Below are 21,326 nucleotides of genomic sequence, written 5' to 3'. Positions count from 1 at the left end.
TCTTATCTGGACTGTGAAATGTGTGTCTTGTGTTTATTCCTCACAAGCTATGGGAACCCACAGCTCTTTTTCTTTTCCCACTGCTCCTGAGGTGGCCAGGGAGGAGGAAGCGACTGTTGTCTGGGCATAGCGTCATGGAACAATCACAACTTTCAGAAGTCAAGACCACCTTTTTGGCTGGGTGCTGGCAGCTCATGCCTGTAATCCTAGCAACTGGGGAGGCTGAGATCTGATGATCCCAACTCAAGAAGACCAATCCTTGGTCATCTTCAATCGCCAGCAAATAGCCAGAATTAGAGCTGTGGATCAAGTGGTAGAATGCTACCACTTGGAAAAAGCTACGTGACTCAGGCCCTGAGTTCAAGCCCCAATGTACACACACACACACACACACACACGCACACGCACACGCACACGCACACGCACACACACACACACACACACACACACACACACACACACATGACCACACTACAAATCTTTTCATTAGGAAATACTTGATTCACTCACCTTTGTGCATCCCGGGTTAATTGTCGCTTTGGTAGGTCAAGGCAGAGACCTTGCCCTAATCACTACCCTTGTATTTTCTCTTCTTTCCCCACTCCCCCTTGAGATAAACATGAGTTTATCACCCATTCCATCCCACGGACACCTCGGTGTGCCATGCTTTACTGTGGGTGTCTTTCCAGGTCATCACCTCTGTGGTCCCAACCCCCAGCAAGCCCCGCCCACTGTGCCTGGCTGCTGAAGATGGTCACAGGCTCCCAACATCCCTTTATGTGAGTATGCTGATACTGGGGCTTGAACTCAGGACCAGGGTGCTGTCTCTCAGCTTTGCCACTCAAAGCCCCACTTCTGGCTTTTTGTTGGTTAATTGGGGATAAGAGTCTCAGGACTTTCCTGTTTGGGCTGGCTTCAAACCTGAATCCTTAAATCTCAGCCTCCCGAGGAGTTAGGATCAGAGGCTCAATGTGCAACATGGTCTTTGGACTCTCAGAGCAGCCCATGTAGTGGAGGATCTGGGAGCCTGCAGCCATGCTTCTGGCAGGAGCACAGCTCTCTGGTCTGGAGCACAGAGGGGCATTGCTTCCTTATGCCATTTTGTAAGTCCTTGTTTGTCCAAAGCTTGCCTTCCTGGTCCTTCCTGCCAGTCCCACATCACCCTGGACTCTGCCAACCCCTCTCAACACCAGCCGTGGAGATGCTCAGAGCACCTCCGGGCCTTTTAGGGCTGGGAGGTCATGTCAGAGGGGGAAAGGGACCAGGAGTCTGAGCTCTGTGTCAGGAATGAGGTTGCCATGGCTTGGGCAGGGCAGGCATCCTCTGACCCTCTGGGGGCTGCAGCAAATGCACCTGCAACCTTGTATGAAGGGGGCTGGTGGTGTCTTTGAGGAAGGCATGACCGCCATCTTCACAGCCACGAAGGAGGAGTGGGCGCTCATTCCAGGTGGGGAAGACCCCGTGCTGGCTCTCTTCCTGCCTTCCTGCAGGTGTCTGCAGAACTACTGATTTGTTATGCACACCCAACGCTCCCTTGACCTGACCAGTTAAGGCCCAGCATGCAGCAGGGCCTGTGGTTAGCAGGAAGTCTAGGGTGGGGAAGACCTGGACAGGGTCTATGCAGCGCCCCCTAGCAGAGCTGCTCAGAATAAATCAGCGCCCATGAGTGAAGACAGGAGGGGGGCCTGTGGGGGAGGGATGATGGGGGTTGTATCAGAGGCCGTCTCCTCTGGCTCACTGTCTCCGTCGTCCAGACCCTCGGCCAGGGATGGGATGATTCGCACCACGCTGTCCTCGAAATGCACCTGCTTCTTTCTGGCCAGCAGATCATCTGGCTCCAATGTCAGTTCTACAAGAGTTTGTGGAGGTGGCAGGGGGCTGGGTTTCTTGGTTCCTTTCAGGATGCTTTTCATGTGGATGAGCAGGGAGCCGGGACCCTCCTTGAAGGCACCGTGGAAAGTGTAGGTTTGCTCAGTGTCCCCGGAGCCAGTGGTACTTGTGACGCTGCCCGAGGGGTCTGAGTACTGCTGTGGGGGGGTTGCTGTGTGGGGGGCAGCTTTATTCTTTGTCCGCTTGCTCAGTAGGAAGTAGGCCAGGCCAGTAACAATGAGCATGGAACCTGGAAGAGAACTGAATGCTCAGAAAGCTAGATCTACACCATGGAGAAGAACCAGAGGTTGTGCAAGTGAGTCAGTGCTGTGCGGCCCTTGTGGCTTAGCTTCCCTCCCCCCCCCCCACAACTGGAATCAAACTTCAGCCAAAGGAAGTGTGGAGGGTCAGTGCTGTGTGAGGGACAGCTAAGGGGCCAGGCCCTTCAGAGACACCAGTGACTGTCACTGGCTGGCTCTGCAGCCCACAACCATCTCCAGGAGGTAAAAGGATTAGGGGGCAGAAAAATGCCCAGCTTTTATACTTGGAAACCTGGGATCAGACTTGATCCATGAGAGGACCCTCCGGGGAATGGCTTCCAGCAAGAAGCTCTCCCCTTGGGACACTCCTGCATGGAATATCTTCTACTTCCCAGGCACTGTGCAGCCCCTACCCGGGCAGAGATTATATCCCCGGTGCCCTCTGCTTCCCACAAGCCTACCTGGGATGGTCACGTGCCATACCAGAACAGGGTGGAGGAAGCAGGCCACTGACAGCAGCATGTAGGCCAGAAACTTCTGGAAGCAGCCCAGCCAATGGGCCTTCTCTCGTGCTCTGTGGGCCAAGGACCCTGGCTGACACCTGGGGAGGGATTCCAGGGTTAGCAGGAAGGGCAGAGGCAAAGCCCAGCCACAGAAAGGTCATGGGAGGCTGGGGCTGGGCTCTGGGTGCAATCCTAGTGGCTCTTGGCAGAACAACATTCAGGGATTGGGGTTACAGACATCTGGAACCTTCTCCCTGTGGCTCCTATGGGTTCTAACCCGTGTCTGAGGCTCTACACTTTTTGTTTTGTTCTTCGGAAAGCCTTCTCAGTCTTCCTGGGAAGAAGGGAAGGAAGGTTAATGGCTTGCTCAAGACCCACTCAGGAGTCCACACAGAGCAGAGAAGGTGCCAGTATAGGAGTCACCCCACTGGGAGCGACGTGTGTGTGTGTGTGTGTGTGTGTGTGTGTGTGCGCGCGTGCGTGTGTGGCTGTGCTGGCAATCTAGCGGCACCCTACTTGTAGAGCCATGCCCTGGACAATGGAAGAGGCCTGATGCAGAGTGGGTTTCTTCCAAGACCCTGCCTCTCGATTCAGAGGACAGTGCCAGCCTTTAAACCCTTCCTGCTCTGCATTGGCTTAGAGAGAGGGGGAGAGGATGGGGGAGGGAGGGAAAGGGAAAGAGAGAGGAGAGAGAGAGAGAGAGAGAGGAGGGGAGGGAGAGGGAGAGGGAGAGGGAGAGGGAGGACCACTCACAGGAATGTGAGTGAGCTTGATACAGCTCGCTGGTGCCCCCCAGTGGCCATCTCTGAGAACATAAAAGCACTTCCAAGGGGATGGTGGTTCCCAGCACCTCTGAAAGGGAGGGGGTGGGGAGGAGGAAAGGAAATTGCCTCAGGGCCGGGGAGCCTGGGGTGCAGTTAGATCCTAGCAGCTCCCCCCCACCTAAGTTTATATTTAGGGTGGTTGGGAATAGAACTTACATTTTTGTAGGGGAGACTGTCACTAGTACAGTTCTTTCTGTGACTCTTGCAGCAGGTGCTCAGCAGCTGTGAGGTCTGGCTGGCCACTTGAGGACCTGCCTGTCTGTGCTCTGGGAGCTATGGTCTGTTCCCCAGCCTTTGGCCACACAGATGATAGTGTGTGTGTATGTGTGTGTGTGTGTGTGTGTGTGTGTGTGTGTGTGTGTTTCGGTCCTGGGGCTAGAACTCTGGGCCTGGGCACTGTCCCTGAGCTTTTTGCTCAAGGCTAGAGCTCTACCTCTTTTTTTTTTTTTGTCAGTCATGGGGCTTGAACTCTGGGCCTGGGCGCTGTCCCTCAGCTCTTCAGCTCAAGGCTAGCGCTCTACCACTTGAGCTACAGCGCCACTTCCGGTTTTCTGGTGGTTTATTGGAGATAGGAGTCTCACGGTCTCTCCTGCCCGGGCTGCCTTTGAACCGCGATCCTCAGATCTCAGCCTCCTGAGTAGCTAGGATTACAGGCGTGAGCCACCAGCGCCCGGCTTAGAGCTCTACCTCTTGAGCCACAACTCCACTGCTAGTGTTTTGGTGGTTAGTTAGAGATAAGAGTCTTATAGACTTTCCTGCCCAGAGTGCCTTCAAACCTCCTTTAGTCCTCAGTCTCCAGAGTAGCTAGGATTACAGGTGTGAGTCGCTGGCGTGTTTAGATTCTGAACAGTGTGTAGCAGCCTCAGCAGCAGGGCCTCCATGCCCAGAGGCTCAGGATGCTTGACTCGTGCTACCGGGAAGCAGAGCAACCTTCACATGATCGCTGCCAGCCTCAAGCTGAGCCACCATCAGGGCTTTCCTCCTGGATGGACTGCTGGATGCCGGGGTCCAGTGATGAGCAGTTCCCAGGGACGGGGGAGGGGACGGACCATTCCTCAAACTATGTCTGAGGCTACTTACTTGAAGCAGATGGCCAGCAGCTGAGCTACAAAGTAGGCCCCTTCACACACAGAGACAGCGACCCCTATAGACCTGTGGGTGGAGACAGGTGAGAAGGCTGGTGCCTCGATCCTTCCTAGGTTTCATGAAGCTGTCTGCTCGTAGTGCCTTTGCCTTTTGGGCCATTCCAGTGATAGGCTGGCTTGTCTCCAGGACAGCATTCTTCAGGTTCTGCCTGGATACCACAGCCCTGATACAGAGACAGAGGAGGAGGTGCCATGGCCAGTAGGTGACATGATTTGCACCTGGTTCTTTGTATTGGCAGGGGTGACCTCTTCCTGTGGCCCCAGGACTGACCCCGGCCACCTAGCTTCAAAGGTAGGCCCTTGAAAACACTGTTATTTCCCTTCTCCCCCACTACTCAGCCATAAGGAATATTCACTCTGTTCTTTGAACACCTTCAGAGTGAGCCAGGCACCTGTGGCTCATGCCTGTAATCCTAGCAACTCATGAGGTCTGCAGCTCATGAGCTTGGTGATGGTAGCATAATTCAAATAAGTCTCCAAACTGTGCTTAGCAGGCAGGGGAGCTCCTTTCATGTTTGTTGTGGAAAGAAATGAATGAGGGGATGCATGGATGGGTGGGTAGGTGAATGGGTGCGTGGGTAGATGCACCGTTAGGTAGATGGATGGGTAGGGAGAGGGGGACATGGATAGATGTGTAGGTGTGTGGATGTGTGGCTGAGTAGTTGGACAGATGGGTGGATGGGCAGGTGAATGGGTGAGTGGGTGTGTAGGTAGATGATATATGGACAGGAAGATGGATGGGTGCATAGGTAGACTGATAAATGATTAAATAAATGGATGAGTGAATGGACAGGCAGATAGATGGGCGAGTAGGTGAGTGGGTAGGTAGATGGACCTATGGGTGGGTGTGGGTTTGCATATGGATGGGTGAGTGGGTGCGTAAGTAGAAGGATATATGGTTGAGTTGATGGATGGGTGAATGGGCAGATGGATGGGTTCATAAGTAGGATATGTGGCAAATGGATGGATGCATAGATGGGCAAATGAATGGGTAAGTAGGGATATGTGTAGATAGGTGGATACATGGGTGGGAAGATGGATGTGTGTATAGGTAGACTGATACATGATTGAGTAGATGGATAGTCAGATGGGTGAATGGGTGGGTAGCGAGGTAATGGATATGTGGCTGGGTAGATGGATGGGTGAGTGGATGAGCAGATGGATGGATTGATAGACAGATGGATTGGTGATGGGAAGGGAATGGGCAGGTAGAAAGATGATGCATGGGTGGGTGGGGGATGGGCAAGTGGACCTGTGGATGGGTGGGTAGGAGTCTAAGAGAGCTGATTTATGGTATAGTTTTCCCAAAAATGTTTCTATCCTAGAACCCCCCCCCCCAGTTCCTTCCTCAGTGTGGGGTGGAATTGGCATGGGAAGGGCTCTGTGCTGTGACTGGGGTGGGGGCTAGCACAGGAAGTGTGATGGGGCCCGGCACCCATACTCACAGGAGGTAGAAGGCCAGGCTTTTGAACCGCCCCTGGAGGAAAGTCTCTGTGCCCACGCCGATCAACACTGAAGGGTGAAGGAGAAGCAGAGTGGGCTTGGGTGCCACACCACAGCACCGCTCTGCCAGGGCCCTTGGCTATGGTGTGAGTCAAGGCACCTCCTGGGTGGCCCCTAAAACCCCAGCATCCTCAGGTCATGGATGTTTTCCCTCTATCTGTCTGTCTTGCCATGGAGCCTGTCTATACCACCATTCCAGAGCTTCCTCGTCCTGCTCTCTTCTGTGTGTTGTGGCTTCTAGAATCCCCTCTGTGCTGGTGGCTGAGCTCCTGGCTTCAGTCACTGGCCGTGGTGAGGTCTGTCTGCACCCCCTCCCGTGCCTGGCTCATGCTTGCGGCAGGGCTGGGGGGGATGAAGGCTGGGGGGAGTGTTCCTTCCCATTTGCAGCACTGTGGCTTTATCTCAGGCCCAGGTGCATTTCTTTGGACCCAGAGCCCACAAAGACCCTGGGGTGTGCGATGAGCCCGGCCTCCCCTCCTGTCCTCTCACTGTGGGAGATGGTTCTGGAATGCCAAGCCTTCCTTTCCTCAGGAGTGGATGTGCTCTTGTACTGCTGTCCAGAATGCTGGCTTCTGGCGCTTTCCTCACAGGAATACCCAATGGGGGCGTGCTCTGGGGCACACACTGCAGCTCAGACTCGGCCTCTCCTGCAGGTGCAGGGACCACTCTGGGACCCACAGGTGTAGCTTCACCCCAAGGTCCTTTTGGACACTCAGAGATGGAGGGGTGTTTGTGGATTGTATATTGTGGCCCTTCATCAGTGCTCTGGGCTGCTTCTCCAAGGTCCTGATCCTCCCTTCCTCCCTTCCTCCCTTCCCCCTTCCTTCCCTCCCTCCCTCCTTCCTTTCCTTCCCTCCCTGTAAAAATGTATAAGCTTCCATTCCCTGTGTCCCATACTGAAGGGGGCCTTCATTGTCTGTTGAGATGCTGCCCCTTGAAAACCAAAATGGAGCTTCCTCACTTCTTGTGGGAAGGGGCTGATCACTTTGGTCTAGGAAACAGTGGGGTATGGCTGTGTTTCTGAGCACTGGATGAAGGTGTAGTTTACTCAAGGTCACAGGCTGTGAAGTGAAGACCCAGAGGCTAGGCTGAGCCTTTGGGCTCCAGGCAATGGGCAGTTTCCTGTCCACCAGAGGGGGGAGGGAGAGAGAGAGGGAGAGGCAGAGGCAGAGACAGAAAGACAGACAGAGAGACAGGGAAAGACAGAGACACAGAGGCACAGAGAGAGACAGAGAGAGAAGGAAAAAGACAGAGGCAGAGACATTCAGAGACAGACAGACAGATAGGTGGATGGATTGAGGGAGGGATGGAGGGGGAGAGCAAGAGGGAGGGGGAGAGAGGAAGAAAGAAGGGGAGAGAGAGGGAAAGGAAGAGAGAGGAAGAGAAGGGGAGAGAGGAAGAAGGAAAGGGAGAGAGGTGGAGAGGGAGAGAGAGAGAGAAAGGTAAGGGGGAGAGAGGGAGAGAGAAGGAGAGAAAGAGGGAGAGAGGGAGAAGGAGAGAAAGGGAGAGGGAGGAAGAGAGGGAGAGGGAGAGAGAGGGGAAGAGAGGGAGAGGAAGAGAGAGAGAGGGAGAAAGGGAGGGGGAGAGGGAAAGGGAGAGAGAGGAGGAGGAGAGAGCTAGAGAGAGAGAGCATGCTTACACTGAGACTTGAACTCAGGGCTTTGTGCTCTTGCTCAGCTTTTTCATTCAGGCTAGTCCTCTACCACTTGAGCCACAGCTCCACTTCTACTTTTTGCTGGTTAATTAAAGGTAAGACTCCTATGGATTTTCCTGCCCAGGCTGGTGTGATTCTCAGATCTCAATGACCTCCTGAGGAGCTGGGATTGCAGGCAAGGGCCACCAGCGCCCGGGCTCATCACTGGTTTTACGGAGCAATTGGCAGGAGGTTTTCCCACCTTGGGCAAGATGGGTGATCAGGACTGTGTGTTAGAGGCTGGGGGTGCAGTGCTCACTCACAGCAATGGTCCCCAGTGCTTTGCCTGAGGCTGCAGCAGGTGGCCAGCAGAGGGCAGAAAGGAGTCTAGTTTGTGGCAGGACCTTGGGAGAGTTGCTCTTGTGCCTTCTGCTTTGTCCCTTCCCCCCGCTCCCCCTTTTTAATTTTGGTGTGGCTACTGGAGCTTGAATTCAGGGCTTCATTCTCACTTGGCTTTTTTTTTTTTTTGCTTAAGGCTCTACTACTTGGGCCACAACTCCATTTACAGCATTTTGGTGATTAATTGGACTTTCCTGCCTGGGCTGTCTTTGAATGGCGATCCTCAGATCTTAGCCTCCTGCGTATCTAGGATGACAGGTGTGAGCCATCAGCATCTGGCAAGAGTTTACTTCTGCATTGCCTTTCAGAGATTCAGCAGGCGTCAGAAATACTAGGCCAACAGCCAGTGGTAGAGCCTGGCAAGGCACCTCGCTTCTGAGCATCTGACTCCCTGGCACAGTGGGTGGGGAAGGATGTTTTGCATAGAGAGATGGACCAAGCAGAGGGCTTGGGCAGGCTGGGTCCAGGCGCAGGGAAGTCCCACTCTCCAGGCTGCTTCCTGGTCTAGATAATGAAGGCAATAGCAGCATAGATGATGGTTATGAGCACTCAGTTTTAGTGACTGATGGTGTTGCGTAGACAATGCTAATAGAACTATTATAAGAGGCAGACTGTTCCCATTAGTCCTCTCATGGGGAGGAGTGAGGTTATTTTAATCCTTGACTTCCATTAGTACTGAGCTCATTGTGGCCAAAACTCTTCCGGACACGGTGACATTGCTCATGGTTTTCCCAGCTCAGGGCCCCATCTCAAGGCTGGGCTGGGATACAAGTGGCCCAGAGTAACTACATCCAATTACTGTAGCTCACTGGGGCCACATTCTTTCCAAGTGTTCTTTCCTCTCTCTCTCTCTCTCTCTCTCTCTGTGTTTATCTCTCTCAATTTCTTTCTTTCTCTCTTCCTTCCTTCCTTTTTCTGTGCCTTCCCTTTTCCTTCTTTCCTTTCTTTCTTTCATTTTCCTTCCTGTCCTTCCTCTCTTCCCCTTCTTTCTTTTCCCCTTCCTCCCTCCCTCCCTCCCTCCCTCCCTCCCTCCCTCCCTCCCTTCCTTCCTTCCTTCCTTCCCTCATTCCCTCCTTCCTTCCTTCCCTTCCCTCCCTCCTTCCCTTCCTTCCTCCCTCCCTCCCTCCCTTCCTTCCTTCCTTCCTTCCCTCATTCCCTCCTTCCTTCCTTCCCTTATTCCCTCCTTCCTTCCTTCTCTCCCTCCTTCCTTCTCTCTTCTTTCCTTCCTTGCTCCCCCCTTCTCCTTTTGTGTGTGCCAGTCTTGGATCTTGAACTCAGGGCCTGGATACTGTCCTTGAGCTTTTCTGCTCAAGGCTATCACTCTACCACTTGAGCCATAGCTCCATTTTGGGCCTTATGGTGGTTAGTTGGAGATAAGAGTCTCATGGACTTTCCTGCCTAGGTTGGCTTCAAATCACATTCCTCAGATCTCAGTCTCCTGAATGGCCCGTTATCACCCTACCCAGGCCAGTCTTCATAAGCCAATAGCTGCCTGGCTTCCAGACAGCAAAGCTGCCTAGACTAAGCCTGGTCTCGGTGGCTCATGCTTGTGTTCCTCCTAATTTCCCAGGAGGCTGAGGCTCATGGTTAGAGACAGCACTCAGGCCCTGAGTTCAAGCCCAAACCTGACCACACACACACACACACACACACACACACACACACACAAACACTTGACCCAAATCCTATTGTCTTTCAGGAGGAGGAGAATAGAGGAAGAGAGGGAGGGATATTTTGCATATTCTGTGTTTAAAACATGTACCCCCAGAGCTTGGCTCAAAATGAACACTGAATAATAGTGTTATTCATCAGCTACACCACCAAGAACAAAGACAAGCCTCTGCTCTGAGGGAAGTTAGAAGGTCTGATTCAAGTACTGCATGTGTTTTCTGGGCTGACCTGCTTTGGGCAGCTTATGCCTATTGGTATGCAGGGACTTGGTTAGAAGGAGAGGGCTAACCCTCTACATTCAGGAGTCTCATCCTCCCCTCACTCCAGCCCCAGAGAGCAGGACACGATGTGACATGCAGAGGGGCTTTTCTTATTCTCTTTCTGGCCTGGGCCAGGTGGGGGCCTGGGCTTCCTCTGGAGATGAGCACTGCAGAAGTTCAAAGGGAAGCTATCCTCACCTGCTCAGCCAGGGCTGGGGCATCAGCCTCAATGCTGAGCCCACAGGACAGGCTCCACCCTGGACCACTGTGGCCTAGCTAGTTAAAATCTGTGTCCCAGGGCCCTGAGTCTCATGTCTGGTCTGCACTGGAAGCTAATCACAAGCTGAGCATGGGGGTGTGTGCCTGATCCCAGCACTAGAGAGGTAGAGGCTGGTTATCATTTCCATGAACAGCCCAAGGCCAACCTGTGCTACGCAGTGAATCCATGACTCAGAAAAACAAAAATAAACAAAAGAAAACCCCCAATGAACATACTAACTAACCAGCTAACCAGTTCTGTGTATAGGAAGAGATTCTGCTAAGGCCCAAGTCTCATACTTGGGATGAACACAACAAAGTAGATCACATGATCTACTTTGAGGGATGGAGGGGCAGCTCTTCCTGAATCTGCACATGGAGGAGGAAGCCTTATGTGTGTGTATGTGGTCATACACGTAGGTGTACACACTTTCACACGAACATAGGCCATAAGCATGCCTACCCCAACACCTTTCCAGGTCAGAAAGGTAATGGTAATGAGTCCATGTAAGATACTGGTGTGTGTGTGTGTGTGTGTGTGTGTGTGTGTAGGGGTGTAGCCTCTAATGGCCTGGAATTCATATGACCATTCCAGGGGACACACTGGGTAGGTCCAGTCTGCCTGTAATCTATTTACCTGAGTTTGGTGGTGTTATTTATTGAAAACTTCTTGTATAGGCCTGGACCTCAGGACCTTAGGACTGGACATCCTAAGGAGGTTTTATCCAAATGGGGTGGGTAAAGAGGGGAGGGGACAGCCCAGTGGTCAGCAGGGCTTGCTACAGCTATGACCATGCAGCTTACCCTCTATGGGCAGTGCCCAGGACCTGTGTGCCTACCTCTACCAGCCTGGTTCTTGTCTTCAAGGCCTGGGGAGGAGGCTGCTACACCAGAGGCTGTAGCCTCTCAGGATGGCCTGGTTCCTGCAGGTGACACTCTGGGAGCCCTTAGTCCCATGGCTTCCTAGCCTCTGGGAAACCTACATGGGTTTACCTGCAGGGGGAGCCTGAGCCAGAGCCCTCCTACCTCTGGGGTTTCTGCATAGTACCTATCTGTTTCGTCTCATTTCCTCTTCCTCTAAAGTACCCTTACCGTGGAGCCTGAACTTTTCAACAGAGGATTTCAACAACAACAAAAAAAGAGGCTTAAAGGAATAAGGAATTTGCAAATCTTACACACTGGAAATAAGCCAGAAGCCCAGTGACGCTGGAAGAAACTCGAGATTTGCTCCAAAGCTCTAGAGGCCTTCCCTAGCTTTCAGCTTGCTCTCCGTGCTCTGGAAAGCCTGACCATTAGCAGGCAACTCTGGCCTATTTTTAGCCTGGATCTTGTATCAAAACCAAGTAGGAGATTCATCTTCAGCATGAACAGCAGCCTCTTGCATAGAGATAAAGTTTGTGGCGAAGAAGAGTGGTGTGCCTGTGGGTGGGCATACACGCACGCGTGCATGTGTGTGTGTGTGCATGTGTGTGCAAGGCCTTTCATTGGCTGAGATAAATTGGACTCTTAAACTGTCTTCAGCAAATCCATTAGGAGGATAGATAAATGTATCTAAAAAGAGCTTCCGGGCAGGAAGCTGGCCCCAGCTGTGTGTGGCTGGGGCTTCAGTCACTGGGATTCTTGGTAGCTGACAGTGCAGAGGGAGCAGATGACCCAGTTCGACAGTGGTAGACCAGATGCCCAAGGTTGGAAACCTACTTAAGGTCACTTTCTGTTCCTCAGGATGGGCTATGAGACCTTTCTTATCATTTCCCATCAGAGAGGAAAATATAGTTACCAAGGAAGCTAGAATCCACTTTTATTTATTTAATTATTTATTTTTGATGCTAGTCCTGGGGCTTGAACTCAGGACCTGGGCACTGTCCCTGAATTTTTGTCTCAAAGCTAATGCTCTACCCCTTGAGCCACAGCTCTATTTATGGCTTTTCTGGTGCTTAATTGGAGGTAAGCGTCTCATGGACTTTCCTGTCTGGTCTGGCTTCAAACTGCAATTCTCAGCTTTCAGCCTCCTGAATAGCGAGGCTGACAGCCATGAGCTGTGGGTGCCCAGCTAGAACCCACTTCTGTAAATCTATCTACATGGGGTCTCTGCAATCACTTCTTGCCAGAGACACAGGGAGGGCTTGGGGCAGAGTCCTGGCCTTTGGGAGTTAAGGGGTCAGGACTCCAGGCTGGCTGTTCAGCTGACCTGCAGTCTGCCCTTGGGCAAGGTCGTGACTCATCTCAGTTTACCTGCACCAGACTCTATGATTCTCCCTTCTAACTTTTAACCCAAGCGTGGGAAACAGTCCATTGATCCAGGCTGCTGTCTCAGGAATGACCCAGCTCCCTACTGACACTGGCCTGAGCTGTGGGGACTTCCTCCTGACTTCTGCTTTTAGCCATGCTCAGTTCCTGCACCCTTGATCTGCCCAAATGCCTGGTTAGCAGGCCTGTTATTCAGGTCAGAAAGCACAGCTTCAGGGGGCCAGAGGATCCAAGACCTTGTATCTGCTCCATGACAGTGCCAAGGCTGGAGGCCAGAGTCTGAGATGAGGCCCTTTCTCATTTGGAAAGACTCCTTTTGTCCAGAGGCAGGAAGGAAGGGCTTTGCAGGGCAGTGTCCTCTGGGAGATGAGGCTCAGAGCTACGGGTTTATCAGCACATAGATACTCTGCTGAGCACTGGTGGCTCATGCCTATAATCCTAGATACTCAGGAGGCTGAGATTTGAGGATGATGGTTCAAAGCCAGCCCAGGCAGGGAAGTCCATGAAACTCTTATCACCAATAAACTACTAAAAAAAAAAAAAAGCTGGAAATGGCTCAAGTGGCACTAACCTTGAGCAAAAGCTCAGGGATAGAGTCTAGACTCTGAGTTCAAGCCTCAGGATGGGCACAATAAAAGAAAAAGAAAATAGATGCTCACTTCCCAGCAGGCACAGACCCTGGGGGGCTACTTAGCTGAAAGTCATCCCAGACTGCCATGTGACTAGTGGGGGGGGGAGAGGAGAGGAGAGGGAGAGAGAGAGAGAGAGAGAGAGAGAGAGAGAGAGACAGAGACAAAGACAGAGATAGAGACAGAGAGGAGCCCCATTTGGAATTCTCCTTCAGCACCTACTGTGTGTGAGCTCCTGAGTAGGTCTCCACTAGGGACTTGGGGTTCTATGTTCTGTTGGGGTCCCCGTGGCATGAGGAAGACTGCCATTGTCATCCCTCGCTGGTCTCATCAGGGCAGAGCTGTAACTGGATTCTCACTCTGGGATGTAGGTCTGTGGTTGAGCTCTGTTAACCCATTGTAGTCAACTCCCGCCTTCACCCAGCCTTTTACACCATCTCCTTTAGTCCCCCGACTCTGAGAACCCTCCCAGTGGGTGGGAAAGCACCAGGCTCATTGCACAGACACGGGAGGATGCAGAGGGCTCTCGAGGTCACAGAATGAGTGAGCTGTCAATCAAAGGCTTGCACCAGGCCCCCCGTGCACTCCTTTGTGCCTGCCTGTGGCTTATCTGCACCTGCCACCTTTCCACAGTATACGTTTTGGGGTAGGAGCTAGAAGGAGGGAAGTCTTGGGAAAGAAATTAAAGGACAAAAGTGATAGCTATATCCACTCTCATCTGTCCATCCCTCTGGTTCAACTCTGGCTGCTATACGCCTGATGGGGAGACCGTGGCCAGGAGGCAGGTCTTACCTGCAGCGGTGGTGATGCCCAGGAGCCGGCAGGTGTATTCCAGCCCAGTCCAGAAGCCCTGGAGCTTCATGGTGCCACGGGTGAGGGCAGAGATGCAGGGGGGCAGCAGAAGCTCTGGTCCTGCAATACTTCACACTCAGGTGTGCCCAGACAAGAGGCCGTGGCTGCTGGGTGCTGGCGGAGGGCCCCTGAGCCCTGGGGCTCTGCCTTTTCCAACCAGTCGTGGCCACTCCAGCAGAGCTGAGGTGTGAATGGGGCTCACCTTCCTGGCTTTGTAGCTTGTGCCCTTGCCAGGAGCTCAGCTTAATCATTACCTTGGAAAAATGCTCCTGCTGCTCAGTGCTCAGCCCCAGCCTGGTATGGAGCTGTGCAGCCAACTGCCTGAGATCAGGCCGATTAGGGCTGGGCTGGAGGCAGCCTGGGGCAGGCAATTAACTGCTTGTGGCTGGGAGGAGGGAGCTGAGGAGCGAGGGAGGGGCCCAGGTCCTTCCTAGTGCTGAGAGAGACGTAGTTTATACCTAGACTTTATACCTGCTAGATGCCTGGAAAGATAATGCTTGCACAGATCTGTGTGTGTGTGTGTGTGTGTGTGGAGAGAGAGAGAGAGAGAGAGAGAGAGAGAGAGAGAGAGAGAGAGAGAGAGAAAGAGAGAGAATATGTCTTTAAATCACTAGTTGAAACAACTTTTTGAAATGAGTCCCAAGCTCCTTTCCTTTGTGTGAAGACGGATTAGAAAGCTTTTCTATTTTCTATTCTGGTAGACCTGGACTCTGACCGGAGTAGCTCAGGTTGATGACACTTATGGGACCATATTTTCCCCCCTGATGTGAATCTAGGAAGTGTGGGATGTGGGAACTCATGATTATTTCAGAGTTGATGCACTATGTCAATAATTAACTGGATGACCTTGTGGGGGGGGAGCCAAGGTCGTGTATGAGCTGTGGTAGCTTTGACAAAAACAGATGGGTAGAGTGACTAGACTAGGGTTTGTTTCTGAGCATGTGTGTGGCTGTCCCCAGAACTCAGGGTCCCCAGCTCCTAAAGTGGGGCCGTGATGGGCTTTCACTGGATCCCATTTTATTAATTTTTGTGTTGGATTGATGATACCAAGTTGTAGTATCCTGCCTGGTGTTTTCTTTGAAATCTGTACTCTATTTGCTTGTGTGAACAGACACAAAATCATCAAAGGATACGGAACCCCACCCACCCTAGTGAGGATGAAATGTTTATATGCTCTTTACTTCTTCCTTGGCAAAAGTTGACATACCTTCATTTAATCAAGAAGCACTGTTTACTATTAAAATTATTGTTATTTGTGTCACTACTGGGTCTTGAACTCAGGGCCAGGGCATTGTCCTTAGCTTTTTTGCGCAAGGCTGGTATTCTACTATGTAAGCCACACCTTCACTTCAGGCTTTTTGCTAGTTACTTGGAGATAAGAGTCTTACAGACTTTCCTACCCAAGTTGGCTTTGAACTGCAATCTTCAGATCTCAGCCTCCTGACTAGCTAGGATTACAGGTGTGAGCCACCAGTGCCTAGGTTAAAAATGTTTTAATTTAATCAGTAATTTTGACATCCTATAATGACTACTTTTTGTGTATATTTTCCTTCTTAAATGAGTTTCAGAACCTTTCTGCTCATACGATCTTCAAGGTCAAATTTAGAAATGTATCAGTTAACCCTAGCTACTTAGGAGGCTGAGATATGAGGATCATGGTTCAATGCCAGCCAAGGCAGGAAAAATCTGGGAGATTCTGATCTCCAGTTAGCTAGCAAAAACCTGGAAGTGGAGCTGTGGTTCAAATGGGAGAGCACTGGCCTTGAGAGACAAAGCTAAGAGACAGATCCCAGGCTTTGAGTTCAAGCCCTAGAATTAGCACAAAAAGAAAGAACAACAACTAAAAAACTATCAGTTGGTGCTTAGCAGTTGTGAGGTTCTGGGTTTCATACCCAGTAAAACACACATGTACACATGCACACATACACACATGTGCACATATGCACACATAGGTGTGTGAGCACACGCACACACAAAATCTAACTTGACATCCTCTTTTCCTGTCTTGGGCTATCTGTTTATTAGAAACTCAGTCTCCTAGCTGACTATCAAGCTTGATCTTTCCAAGCTCTCATATGTCTTGACACCCTGCCCCCAGGGCAGGTCTGGGGTGTTTCTGTGGTGCACACTCAATCGAATGGTGAGCTGGCATGACGACTCCATGGCCCCACACTGCTCTCCAGGATCCCTTTTCCTGTGGAGGCTGAAGACTCCCCACCACATCCTGTGTTGCTTCTCGGCCAGCAGCAATTGATCATTGATCAGCTCTGTGTCTGCTCTGGCCTCCCTGGCTGCTGGGCCTCGTCAGTGGGTCTGCACACAGCTCCATGCTCAGTTCACTCATGGCCACACCTCCCTGCCCAGATGCTGTCTTTGAGGATGAGCATGTGACTCCATTCTGGTCGAATATTCCAGAAAGGGCAAGTATTCTTCACGTCTAGCTCGAGCCTTCATGATGAGCTGCCCTCTGAGGCGCTCCTGGTTGGGAGAGTTAGGAGAGTCTAGGCAAAGGGATGGGGTCTGGGCCTAGGAGCCAACAGGCAATGCCAGGCTGACATGGGGATGTGCCTGTCCCTCCCTGTCAGCTGAGCAGGGGTGGTTTCTGGTCACCACAGCAAGCATTTTGCCTGACCAATGGGTGGTGCCCGAACACACCCTACCTTACTTCCTTTTGATGGAGAAGGGCAGAGCCAGCCTGAGAGTGCCCTGCTTCTCTGGAGCCACCATGTGAGGGGGCTAGAAATGGGGCTGTTGAGCTGGTGGTGGATGAGAGGTAGCGCCCACTGCAAACGAAGTGTGAGGAACCCCAGCGTGAGACACAAGCTCAACCCTGTCTCCTATGTAATCATTAAGCCCATTGGAGCCCTTGGGCAGGGAGCAGTGTGGGCCAAGTTCCTCAAAAATCTGAGAGAGAGAGAGAGAGAGAGAGAGAGAGAGAGAGGAGAAGGAACCAGGGCCCAGACCCTAAAATAGGACTTGGCTGAATAACAAGACCCCCCCAGAACTCCAGACCTGACCCCTAAGTTACCCCAGGGAGCAGGAGCTGGGGTTCCTAGAGAAACCAGTAAGGGAGCCAGAAAGCTCTGTTTTTAACGGGTTTGAGAGAAGCAGAGGAGGAGGGAAGGATGGAGGGGAGGGTGGAAAGCCCAGAAAGGCGGTGCAGGCAGGTGTTTGAAGCTATTCACATTACAGCAGTGGCTAGAGCACTGTGTGCCGGGACAGGGTCATGACATAGATACCACACAGGAGAGTTCAAGTTCAGGCTCGATTTCATCCTAAGGAGTTTGGTGTCTGGAGGTTATGAGTGAAGGGGCAAGTTTGGAGCTCCAGTGGGAGACTGAGTTTGTGCAGTTGGTCAGGGGGCAGTGGGTGGGTCTTGGCAGAGCTGTGACGGGGAGATGGAGAGGCCCTGCAGATGGCTTTCAAGCACCTGTCATATGATTCAGATCTAGCTGTCAGCATTTCTAAAGGGTTCCTGACCCAGATCAGTGATGGCCAGGATTTCGGAAGACAGCGTTCCAGGAGCCCCTAGAATGCCACGGGCCAGACCCAGGGCTTCCTGACGCATTTACCTGTTCTTCCAGCTGCTTGGTTCCTGGAGTAATGTGGCCATGTGGGGAACAGAGGGCAAGAGAAGAGATGGTGAGCTCAGGTAGGGCCTGTGGCTCCTTGCTGCATCTCTGAACCACAGGGGTGAGCAGCCCTACAGAGTCAGATGCACTGGAAATCCAAGTTAATTTATAAGGACACAGCAAAGCCTGGAAAGCAATGAAGGGTACCAAGTCTAGCCAGGCCTCCAGCCCCATCTTTGGGATGCTAGTTTGCTTGTGTAGGTCTCAGACAAAAGCAATTGTTTTTTTTTTTTTTTGGTTCCAGTATTAAACTCAGGGTCTGGACTCTGTCTCTTAGCCTTTTTGCTTAAGGCTAGCACTCCATTACTCGGGCCACAGCTTCACGTCTGGCTTTTTGTTGGTTAATTAGAGAGAAGAGTCACACAGACTTTCCTATCCAGGCTGGGTGTGAACTATGATCCTCAGATCTCAGCCTGCTGAGCATAGGTGTGAGCCACAGGCGCTTGAATGCCGGCATTCAAGCAATGAGTAAGACAAGATTTGCCCAGTGGCTCCCCTGTTCGTGTCCTCTTTGCCGCTAGAACTAAGGAACCAGAGAAGATTTGATGCCTTAGTTTAACTCGCCAATTAATTACTAAGCCACCCGTGTCCCTGACTGACAGGCTGTGGATCTGTCTGGCTTTGCTTAGAGCTTCTGCTTGGTCAAGATGAGGATGTTTTATAGACATTGAAGCCAGATGGGGTGGACATAAATTGCAAAGCCCTGATGGAGTACAATAATTCCAGATGCCTGGGGCTGGCTCTGGGGACCCAGGGGAGTCAGGAGACAGTGAAATGTGGCACCTGCTCATCTCCCATCATTAGGGATGATAAAGAAGCTTCTTAGAGAGTAGTAGGAAGTCCAGGGCATGACTCAAGACAAGATCTGTCCCTGGAGTGATTCTTGGAGCTGATTTAGAAGATCCTGGGATGTCTCCAGCCCCTTCCTCACTCTCTGACACCTCACCCCTCATTGCTGTCAACAGAAGGAAATGGGGACCCTCACACTGACCCCGCTCAAATCTCTCATGTCCCCCATCACCTGCCACTGGAGGAACGGGTTCAGCTTCGCATCTGTGCTATCTCAGTCCTCTGGACTCTAACCATAAATCACTGTAGTCTCTTTACTATTTTTTTTTTGCCAGTCCTGGGGCTTTACTCAGGGCCTGGGCACTGTCCCTAAGCCTCTTTGTGCTCAAGGCTAGTGCTCTACCACTTGAGCCACAGTGCCACTTCTGGCTTTTTCTGAGTAGTTCAATGGAGATAAGAGTCTCACAAACTTTCCTGCCCAGGCTGGCTTCAAACTGTGATCCTCAGCTCTCAGCCTCCTGAGTAGCTAGGATTATAGGTATGAGCCACTGGTGCTTGGCTGTTTTTGTTGTTTTTCTTCTACAATTAAAGCTTGGGCTTTGATGTGACTCGTGGGAGCCCAGCTTGTTCTGTGCTTTCTAACTTTCCTTCTACCTCTTCTTTCTAGGCATCCATGGCCAGAATCAAAGTTGGCGTGAGCAGAGGTGGTTTCCTACAAACTACAGGGACCTCTCCTCTGCTTCTGCTTCCCATCCATTTCAACGTGTGTGTGTGTGTGTGTGTGTGTGTGTGTGTGTGTTAGTACTGGGGCTTGAACTCAGAGCCTCATAAGATTGATACTCTACCACATGAGCAATGCCTTCCCTTCCAAACTTTTGCTGCTTAATTGAACATAAGAGTCTTGTGGATTTTTCTGTACAGGCTGGCTTCAAACTTTTATCCCCAGATCTTTTATCCTCAGATCCCAAGTAGCTAGGATGACAGGTGTGAGCCCTTTTCTTTGTGGTGGTCTTTGATTGGCAGCTGATGGTTCCAGTGGCCTCTTCCTGGCACTCACTCTTTTACCCAGTCCTTCCCACATCACACTGAATGTTTCTGTGCTACCACAGACAGCAGAGGAGCCAGCATGTATTACTGATGGCTAGGTAGAGAAGCAACCACCTCCATCACTCGCTTCTATGGACTTGTCTCTGAGAAATGGAGACTCAGGTGCAGAGCAGCCCAGGGGTGAGCTGGTCAGCCCTGCTGCTTGGCTCAGCCTCCTGGGAGGTCCTGGTGGGTCTGGACCACCCAGTGAAGTGGCTCCTGGAGTCCCAATTCCAGAACCTAGGAGACAGTAAATGTTTGTTGTTTCAAGTTGCTAGGTTTTAGGGTAAGTGGTTACCCAGTAACGCTGAGCTCACACACCACCTTCTGTTCTCCTCTCTTCCTCTTTCTGGCTATTCTGTGATTCCATAGTGAACCTGCAAATAGCAGGACAATCGTGAGCCCAGCGCTCTTCTCCATCACTGTGGAACAAAGTTTCTACCTGTCCCAGGTTTGAATCTCAATTATTATTATTACTATCACATTTCAATTATGATTTGAAATTTATTTAACGTTTTCACATCTTGGCTACTTGTGATCTCACCATTACAAAGCTAAGAACATCAAAATCAGTTTTATAGCTCCCAACTCAGTTCTTCCAGTTCTGTGAAAGGCAACCTTCAAGATGTTGTTCTGCAGCCCTGTGAGTTAACCAAGTCTCCCAACTCTGCCCTTCTGCCCTCTGACCTGAGCTAGGCTCTGCTGCAGGCTTCTTCGCAATCATTTTGTTTCAAAGAAGAAAGAAAAGATAAACATCTTGTGTGAATGCAAACCGCCTCTCAAACAAACAATATCTTCTTATTTATTCATGTATTTATTTTGGTGCTGGTAATGGGGCTTAAACTCAAGGGCTGGGACTGGACACTGTTCTTTAGCTTTTTTAATCAAGGCTGACATGCTACCATTTGGAGGTAAGAGTCTCATGGACTTTCTTGGCCTGGTTGGCTTTGAACTTTGATCCTCCAATCTCAGCCCTGAGTAGCAGGAGGACAGATGTGAGCTATTACAACCTGGCTAGTTTCTGATAATTTTGACACTGTGAGCTTTGTAGTTGAACTGCCCTGAACCTGGGGAGGTTTGCCCCACTGGAGGTTTCTACAGGGAGGCTAGAGGCACCTCTTGAAGCTACTGGCTTGGGTTTTCAAGCTGGAGTGGTGGGGTGTCTTGAGTTTTCCATTTGGGCTGACATCCGGCCCCTCCCCCTCTACCATCTCCTTGCCTGCACTGCTCTTTACTGTAAAAGCCAACAGTTGCTGGGCGCCAGTGGCTTACTCCTTAATCCTAGCTTCTCAGGAGGCTGAGATCTGAGGATCATGGTTTAAAACCAGCCTTGGCAGAGAAGATCACGAGACTCTTATCTCCAATTGACCAACAAAAAGCCAGAAATGGAGCTGTAACTCAAGTGGTAGAGTGCCAGCCTTGGAGATCAGAGTCTCACAGACTTTCTTGTCTGGGCTGGCTTTGAATCTCCATCCTCAGATCTCAGCCTCCTGAGTGGCTAGGATTGTGGCTAGGATTACAGGGGTGAACCACTGATACTGTGTGAGGGCCAGAAATCTTGACTCTGGAGAATGGTGTGGGTAGAACTTGGTGGTTAGCAAGCATCCCTGTGATGGTGTCCATTCACCTTTTGGAGACCCACCTGTTTTCTGTGTTCCCTAAAATGTTTTACATTCATTCTTCCTCTCCTCCCTTCCTCCCTTCCTTCCTCCCTTCCTCCCTCCCTTCCTTCCTTCCTTCCTTCCTTCCTTCCTTCCTTCCTTCCT

At 51.3% G+C, this 21,326-nt stretch overlaps 1 protein-coding gene across 1 annotated transcript; it reads right to left on the bottom strand.

Annotated features, from left to right (window-relative positions):
- Positions 1 to 884: 884 nt before the first annotated feature.
- Positions 885 to 14,256, bottom strand: Tmem72 (transmembrane protein 72). Its single transcript, XM_013033718.1, has 5 exons — positions 13,994 to 14,256; positions 6,047 to 6,113; positions 4,537 to 4,608; positions 2,591 to 2,730; positions 885 to 2,119 (listed from the first exon to the last, which is right to left on the bottom strand). Exons 1-5 carry the CDS (start codon positions 14,061 to 14,063, stop codon positions 1,644 to 1,646), a joined length of 825 nt encoding a protein of 274 aa, XP_012889172.1. The 5' UTR covers positions 14,064 to 14,256; the 3' UTR covers positions 885 to 1,643.
- Between the last annotated feature and the right edge of the window lie 7,070 nt (positions 14,257 to 21,326).

Source organism: Dipodomys ordii, unplaced genomic scaffold (genome assembly GCF_000151885.1).
Source record: "Dipodomys ordii isolate 6190 unplaced genomic scaffold, Dord_2.0 Scaffold176, whole genome shotgun sequence".
NCBI classification, from domain to species: domain Eukaryota; kingdom Metazoa; phylum Chordata; class Mammalia; order Rodentia; family Heteromyidae; genus Dipodomys; species Dipodomys ordii.
Note: the sequence above shows the minus strand (reverse complement) of the source record. Positions and strands in the feature narration are given on the sequence as shown.